The sequence below is a fragment of the Sipha flava genome, unplaced genomic scaffold (genome assembly GCF_003268045.1).
Source record: "Sipha flava isolate LNK unplaced genomic scaffold, YSA_version1 179_pilon_pilon, whole genome shotgun sequence".
NCBI classification, from domain to species: Eukaryota; Metazoa; Arthropoda; class Insecta; order Hemiptera; family Aphididae; genus Sipha; species Sipha flava.
This window is the reverse complement of record NW_020272149.1, coordinates 1637533-1647021: the sequence shown is the minus strand read 5'-3', so window position 1 is coordinate 1647021 and position 9489 is coordinate 1637533. Positions and strand designations below refer to the sequence as shown.

The window sequence follows — 9489 nt, the reverse complement described above, 5'->3', positions numbered from 1 at the left end:
ACAATTGTATGCAAACAATACATGGGACTGGTAAGCTTTGATATACAAAAAGCGTATGATATGACTTGGAGTTACCGAATTACTTCAACCTTACTAGACTGGGGTGTTAAAGGTAACATTTTATATTTCATACACAATTTCCTAATTGACCGAACATTTGAAGTTGCTGTTGATGGACAACATTCATTCTTATATAACCTGAATAACGGAATTGTCCAAGGCTCATCCATAAGTGTAAAATTATTTCTAATTGCAATAAATGACTTATCTAAACTTATACCCACCCCTGGAAAAATTACAATGTATGCGGATGACAGCAATATTTTCTTTCGACACAAATGTATTGACACATTAGGAAAAGAATTATAGACATACACCAACTCGTTAAATGATTGGAGCAAAAATACAGGGTTCAAATTTTCACTAGAAAAATCCCAGTTTATAATATTTTCACACAAAAAAATTAAAAAAAAAACCAATTATAAAAATGGACAACAAAATAATTCTTTACACAAAACACTTAAAAATATTAGGTCTTACTTTCGACGAAAAACTAACATGGACCACACACATAAAAAAGCTAAAAGACAAAGCCAAAAAAGACTGAACATTATCAAAGTACTTTCAGGCACGAAATGGGGAGCAGATTCTAAAACCCTGATAAAAATTTACAATTCACTTATTAGATCAATTTTGGATTACGGATCCCCCTTATATATGACATCGAGAAACTCAGCACTGACAATGCTTGACGTTACCCATAATGCTGGCGTAAGAATGGCATCCGGAGCATTTAGAAATAGTCTCATAAACAGCATACTCAATATTACTGGAGAACAACCACTTCATAATCGGAGAAATCAACTGATGTTGCAATACGCAGTAAGAACAGCAACTAACCCAAACAAACCAACGTATTACACAGTATTCAATATTCAGTATTTCGAAAATGCTTTTAACAATAACAAAAGATTAATACAACCTATGTACAAAAGAATAAAAGAAAAAGAAGAAGAACTAAAATTAGAAATAAATAATATATTGACTAGAGAAGTATTCGTAAAACCTCCATAGATAACGACAAAATACTCGTTTGACATGTCGATAGCGATTTACAACAAAAAAAAAACACAAATCTTACATACAAAAATGTATTCTATGAATTAATAAACAAATTACCGGACCACATACATATATATACCGATGCCTCAAAAACAGACAAAGGGGTTGGTGTTGCTGCAGTTTTCCGACAAACTGAACTTTCCGAAAGGTTGTCGGATAATTGTATAGCTAAGGAACTAGCTATATATAAAGCACTATCTTATATAATAAGTACCAACCTGCATAATAATAAGTACATCATTTTAACAGACTCCATGAGCACTCTAGCTAGTCTTAGTAATATTAATAACGATAATGTTATAATTAATAAAATAATCAACTTGACTAATAAATTTAACGATAACTTAATCTTTGCATGGATTCCCGGACACTGCGGAATAACTGGTAATGAAAGAGCGGACTTACTTGCCAAGGAAAAAGCCAATAACCCACATCAACTAACCGTGTGGAATATTAAATCCGACAAAGATATTAAAAAAATTATATACAACCAAATCAAAAATAACTGGCAAAAATAATGGCTCAAAATGAATAGTAAATTAAATGAGATAAAAAGAACTATCGAAAAATGGAATAACCCAATGTCGCTCAAAAGGAGAGAGGAAGTCGTACTAAATCATCTTAGAATAGGCCATACGCATCACACACATGGCCACCTCATGAAAAAAGAGCCACCAAAATATGCCTTACATGTGGAATTTCAACTACAATCAAACATATTATTACCGAATGCAGAGACACAAAAGAGACACGACAAAAATTCAACATACCGGAACACCTTCACGACGCACTGGGCCCTGACGAAAAATCCATCCAAAATGTAATTTTATTTTTGAAAGATATCGAATTGTACAATTTAATTTAAGTTACCATTATTAGTAAAAACAAGCCAATGGTCACGTTACCGAGGCTTTTTCCATAATTTAAAAAAAAAAAAAATTCACAGTATGACTATTGTATAATATTGACATACAATACAATATTTAATTTGAAAATGTAAATGATTATGGTACCAAACGGTTATGACCATGAGTCTAAATATTAACATGATTCGATGTCATAATGTGATAAAGCGTACAACTTTAGAGCTGTAATTTTGTTTTACGCTTTTAAACCATAAGGTTAACATTCACTCTGGAATCTAATCAAAATTTCTTTAGTTATGCGAACGTTTTGGAATGCCTCTAGTCCGATAGCAATTAAACGTAATTAAACCTATCAATAAAAACCTACCAATTAAGAAATCATAGCAGTTTTATTCTGGTGGTTTCACTATAACAGTTAACCTATATATTTCTGCATTGATATTTCAATGAAACGCAAAATATATTTTATAATTCAGATCAAAAACAAATAGTGGGCTTTGGTCATATACATCGTTACCGGATGCTGTAAATCATAGTTAAAATGGTGATTTTAAATGCCAAATGTAATTATTTGAAATTATAATTTTTTTGTGATATGATTAACATTAATTTTGTCAATTTTGATTGATACAAAAATAGTCATTATTAATGACAGCAATAAGAAATAACTATATTCAATCCATATGAATTTCATGAAATAAATTTGATTAAAAACGATTTATAAAACAAACATCTGTATAATGATTATAAAACGAAAGAATAATTAATATACGAGTAAAAAGGAAATAGTTCCCAGTTATTATAACGATTTTTTATTTGGATATATATTTTTTTAATTTTATTTGTGCAATCAATTTAGGTAGTAAATTATGGCAATTGTTATGGACAAAAAATATATGAAATCGTTATACTCAAAAAATTCCAAAAAAAGAAAATATGTACTGGTATTTTTAAATATAAATACACTTGATATTACTAATTTAAAAATTATATTATATATTTGAATACGTTCAATTTTTTCCCGACAAAATTAAGTTATTTTTGTTGTATGCAATATTTGATATAATTAATGAAAGAATGGAATTGTTAATTATAAATAATTGCAGTGATTTATTTTTTCATAACTGGTCAGACTCTATTCGTATTCGATAAAATATAGATCCCCATTATATTATAATTTCCGAAGCTTTAGTTACTTTTGACCTAAATTTTAGCTTACAATTAAATTGCTAGCTTATTAAAACCATAATACCAATATTAGGAGCTTTCATGTTTTGGTTAATGAAGAAACTCAAGGTTATCAAGCACTTGGTCTAAAGTTAATACAAACGCTTGTATCAACAAATAGGACAAACGAAATTACTAACAAATTTATTCATGTAAAGTAGACCAGGAATAACAAAACCTAAATTATCTTTAATTTTACTTATTTCTTATTCCGCGTAGTAGAACAATACATATTAAAATGTATAAGACAATTCATCAGGAACAAGATATTTTTAGTATCGCAAAACAATGGGAAAGTAAGATGTTCTTCAATTATTAAAATGCACATTTCAATTATCTCATATTTATTTTTAATAAATAATATACTTTCAAGAATAATTTTATATATGCATATTTTTTTTATCAAAATAAATTAAATGTTTAAGCAGTTTTTGTAGGTTAAGAAATCAACGATAAACGATCATAATATTATAGTTTGTGATGAATCTTATAATTCTACTTAATAATAATACTTGTAAAATATTAATAATAAATGTTTACGTAACCAATAAACATAATTTTGGTGAAAATAAATATATTTATACTTGTACAAGTAATAGGAATTCATTTTTAACCCAACATCCAAGTATCTCAAATCGATAAATCATGTATAATTATAAATACATGTAAATATCTTAGCGGATACCAAGAATTTTCAGCGGGATTGTTGAATGTTAGTACTCTATACACCTACTTTTATACTTCTTTCTCCGGATAATTGTATTTTTGTTTTAAATTGGAAATTCCGTTTAAAAAATATCATAAACTTTAAGTATTTTAACAAATTAAACTTTCTAGAAATTGCTAACAATAGTTGTACACTCTAATACTATACTTGTAATCAAATTAAATAACGAAGCATCTATTCGTAAGTCGACCAAGCAGTTAACTAACAGTATAGGATACAAATAATTCAAAACTATTTCACTCCAAAAAAATGATACCAAAAACTCAGACTTAAAAATCATTACCAGTACACAATTTTCGACGATAAATAAAAAAAAAAAAAAATTGAATAAAGGCGTCTCCCGGTTCCACATTATTTATTTATACAATTATATTTTTCCAATCACACATATTTTGTCAACTGAAAAATTAGTGCATTTTTTTCTTGCTTTAAAATTTATCTGGTAGTCAGAACCAATATTATTCTATAGAATTTATTAAACTCAGGAGTACAGTTTTCCAAACATAATTTGATTACTTTTGCAATATTAAGTGAAAATAATCATATAATTGTTATTAGTAGCACCTCAAACTCTACAATTACGTCTTGATACCATTGAAAAATGATTGTCTAAACGAAAACTTAAAATTAACGCCGACAAATCGTCCCATATCTTCTTCTCGGAAAGAAAAAAATACACATCCTCGATGATGTTCTTCGCCTTGGGGGAGAACCAATCTCAGTTAAAAATCAAATTAAAATATAATTTTATTTCACGGAGTTTCTTAACAGTGATTATAAAAGTTTTAAATTAACATAAATAATTTGACGTCCTGTACAATTTGTAATATAATCAAACAACAATGAAAATTTTAACTTAGATAATTGTTTGTAAATTATATATTTATTTTAATTGTGTATTATTCCTTTTAGAATACAAACGGTTAGTAAATACCTAAGGGAGGGTTATCATTTTTATTTTTGTGTTAACAATACAGAAAACTAAAAACCAAAATAAACGTGTTAGTTGGTTCAGTAAGTCGACAAAAAGATGAATATGAAAACTGATAAATTGAAACATATTTTGTTTTATGCTCAATTCATTTATTCTCTTCAAATAATTGTAAATATAAAAAAAAAAAACTAAAAGGTGTTTATCAATTTAAGGGTTTTTTCATTAAATTATAAACGGGGATAATATAAATTGGGCGTAGGAGATCGGTTTTAGTCAACTACAAGAATTTTTTCATAAAATATTGGGATTGAAAAAAATATCACAGTAAAAACATTTGTTGTAATTGAATGTACATTAAATATAAAATGTTCGTAATATTAATACTGAATGGGATTTCTTATATCTAATCGTGGATTTCATAAATATTAAAAGCTACAACATTATTTAAAATACATCTAAACAAACGTGCTGTTAAAAAAAAATAATTTTATATCTAACTATACGTGTGTGGTTTCTCTTCGATTTACGCTTTAGCAAACTTTTGACGCAAAGTTATAACAACGTAATCCGAACGTGTATTCAATTTCAATACAGCATTGAACTTTTCCAAATCAAAAATAAACGTATTCTTATTAATGGTTATATAAAGTGTTAAACTTCACGAATAGAATATATTTTTGAAAATGTAGAATCTACCATGAAGATGATTCGTAAGATGATTAAGTCAAGCCATATTGAAAATGAACAAATATATTAACTGCTCTATCTGTATTAAAAAAAACGAATGCACATATTGTACTTACGAGTGCACATTAGTTCTCATAGATAGCGTTTTGTCATTTATTGTTTTCCAGTAAGTAGTTCAGTGTAAACAATTACAATTCGTTTTTTTTTTATTTTTTACCGAAAATAATAGTAACCGTTGTTAAAATTATAATACAATTAGTACGAAGACTACTCTTTGAGTATTGTAATTTTTCATATAACTCCCAATCATATTGTTATATAAGATTATCACTTTTTCCATCGTTGAAAATTCCCCTAAATTTAGTTTTCTCCATACTTAAATACACAGTCGTTGTCGCTTATTTTTATTCAAGGACGCATCTATATTTCTTATTATTTTGAAATTTTCAAGCCTAGACAATTTTCATCTTTGTGTTTTGACATAATTGTATGCTAATAAAATAAATATATTTTAAATATGACCTTTAATCAGCTATTCAATTAATTACATAACTAAAACAAACGGTGCACTTCTCACAATCTTTGATATAATATAAAAATTAAAATATACTAATTAATCAAGAGCGACAACGAAATAAATTTCTCGGCGAATCATAATAATCGTACGGAGGACTCGATAAATAAAATAATCGCAGTAATCAACGAGAACACATTGTAATTAGTTTGTATTTACTAACGGAACAACAATTTTAATTGCATATTAGAATATTGTATACATGGGCTACATGTATTTCATTAGGAATCACATTTGAGAACGACTTTTTTTTACGAAGAATATTTGTTCCCAATCATAAATGACTAATTAATGTATAATTATCAAAGTATACTATAAGTATAAACGGCATATTATTATTATTGAGTTATAATGATTATATTATAGCATGATGATTTGTAAAATATCTTATCAAACATTCTAAGATAAAGAAAAAAGTAATTGTATTCGCTATTTGATTGCACCTATTAAAATTCGACAATATTCAAGACTCATCTATACGTCAATAAATTTAAATATATAATAAGTGGCATTAATATTTAAGAAAAAAAAAAGTTAGTGTTTTGATCTCATTCTGTTACATAAGAGAAACAAAAGTTTCAATGAGATAATTATTGAGATTATTAGAACTTTGGACTATAAATATTGTGTTATCAAATCATATTTATTACATTCAAGTACATTTCTGTTTAGTACCATAGTCCGCAGTCAATATTACATTTATACACGTTAATCTGAATTTTTTTAATTTCGCGACACGATTAATACATAATATACCATGTAATAACTAATAATGTACCGTTTAATCAATTGCAATAAGATTTATTTACTGAAATAGGTTTTTTATTAATTTTATAACTGTATCAACAACAGTGCTGGTTCTTTTTGACATTTAATCCTTGGAACGGCTAAAGAAATGAAATTAATTTCAATAGCACACGATTGTTTATTTTATTATGGGTAACTTACTAATAGTTAAAATGTAAGTGAAATAATTATTAATACGTATTGATTAATTATTAATGCTCAGTTATAGTTGAATGAAAAAAAAGTAACGTTTCGTATTGTACACACCGAGAAGAAAAAAACATTCTACAGCTATTAATATCGATATCACTTTTTACCATACAGTAAACATCAGATAATTCAATTATAAAATATAGTATGTATGGAATAGTATAACATCATTGAAAATATTAAAAATGTATTAGATAATAATAAATAATCGGCTAAACCATTTTGGTATAACACTTGACTTTGATTTGAATAATATGTACTTTGGATTTATGAATAGATAAAGTAAACAAAATCCACAAAAATATCAGCGTACAAAAAATAATGTTTTGGCAAAATTCGTGGGCTACTCACAAGTTACTTCGGAGTATTTAAACTAGGTAAACAATGGCCTGTACCGAAGAACTACCGGGAAACAACATTTTTCGAAAAATCTTTTGGTTTCCACTTACATGTTGAATGATTTGCATCGTAAATTCAAAAATTTTCCGAAATGTTTTAGCTACTTAAAAGTTGTAGATAATGAATTATTATTGATGTTATATAATAGACGTGAAACATTTTTACGCTTTTAAAAATTCATCACTGTTAGTAAAACTTGTTCGTATTTCGTTAACATGTTATTTATGCTAACTTAATATTATTTATACTTGGACGCTGTTACGAGTATATTGCGCAATAAATGTTAGCACGTGGAATGTACATGTGGTTTAAAAAAAAAAAAATCAATTTTCTTGTATTCGGAGTATTAACTAACTTTATACTTTACAAAAAAAATGATGTCGAATGGCGTTTAGAATTGAAAAAGCGTTCGGAAAGTTACTGTGATCACATGTTTAGATTGTATTACATAATCAATAATTATTAAACACCACCACGAAGCGTATTTCCGTGGCTCGTCAATTCAATCCGCTTCAGCTCATCGATCCTTGCAAACTCGATAGGTTAAATCATAACATAGGCGCAATTTGGCAAATATTTTGAACCGATAGACGATTCATTGTCGTTTTTGTTGTTCAAATTAATCGAAAGTGCGAGTAATGTTTACATACACTACGAATTCTTGTCCGATATTCTTTGTCGACCGCGGTTCACTTGGACCTCTGTTTGCCATTAATATAACATTCTCCGCGAACGGCTAACGCAAACCAAATCAAATCGAAACGATAAACGGTCGTAAACACGTTTAGGCGTTCCAACCGATCGTTATGATTCGCAACAATCGATGACGACCGGCATCGATTATCCGATCCAATTCTGACTACAATGTCCTATTTACACGTAACGATATTTATCCAAAATAATCGGATCGTTGCGATAAATTGCTATCATTTTATCGTAGTGTGCGAACCCGGCTTTGAATGCACGGGGCAAATTCATTCGACCGATTTATTTTTGGATAATTCGTGGGGTCTATAAACTAGTTGGTCAACGTTATCAATAATTTTATATAAAAAAAAAAAAAAGTTTATTCTATAATCGAAGTCAGTACTAATCGCCATACCGGAAAGATTTAATACATTTGCCACATTAAAAGCGTTCAACGCCGGTGGTTATACCGCAAATCCGCGTTGAAAGTGACGTTTTTATGCTTCGATGGCATTGAAAGAAGTACAACTCTGGTGATTTATAAAATTTCATTAAATGTTGTTATTAGTTTTTACAGTTTTTTCAGATCCTCGGTGGCCTTTGTCTTTATTAATAATAATTGTACTAATACTACTTACTAGGTGTTAGTAGGCACGTAATAAATGCGAATTTAACCAAAATCAAATAACTAGCAGTTGTTAATATTATTATCATCGTTCATTCCGTGCGCAATGCCGAAGCAACCAAATAATGCACGCAAAGTGAAACTTCAAAAAGCACCCATAAGTGTTTTTAATTCAAAAATATTTTAATAATTATTGTTTAGGTATTATTTTTAACCATCGGTTCGAATAGTATAATAAGAGGCATAAAAGTTATTGCGAGTAAAATATACAACACTGACCGTTGTAATTGTTAATGAAATATGTAAATTTTTAATTTTTGCATCTTCTCAGGAATTGCGCCTGTGCCGTAGGCACCATTCGCTTACCCTTTCATACGGCTCTGATCGTATGTATCGCCAAATAGAACGAAATAAATCGTTAAAACCAGCAATAAAATTAATCCTAACACAACCTAGATGATATTATTAAATGTTACGAACGGTTAAAAATGTGTACATTTTACGAGAATTAAAACCAACGATTAATTTAAATTTAAACTTGATTGCCTATATCAGCGGTTCCCAAACTGTGTGACGCGCCACCCAAAGGAGGCGCGAGCACTTAACAAGGGCGGCGCGACGCGCGGTTGGAATTTTACACATATT

General features: G+C 28.5%; 1 protein-coding gene across 1 annotated transcript in view; it reads left to right on the top strand.

Annotated features, from left to right (window-relative positions):
- The first annotated feature begins 558 nt into the window (after positions 1 to 558).
- Positions 559 to 9489, top strand: part of LOC112680699 (thiamine transporter 2-like) — a 31491-nt gene continuing 22560 nt past the window's right edge. Inside the window, exon 1 of the mRNA XM_025550881.1 lies at positions 559 to 882. Coding sequence (XP_025406666.1) covers positions 559 to 882 — 324 coding nt within the window. The remainder of the gene's footprint in view (positions 883 to 9489) is intronic.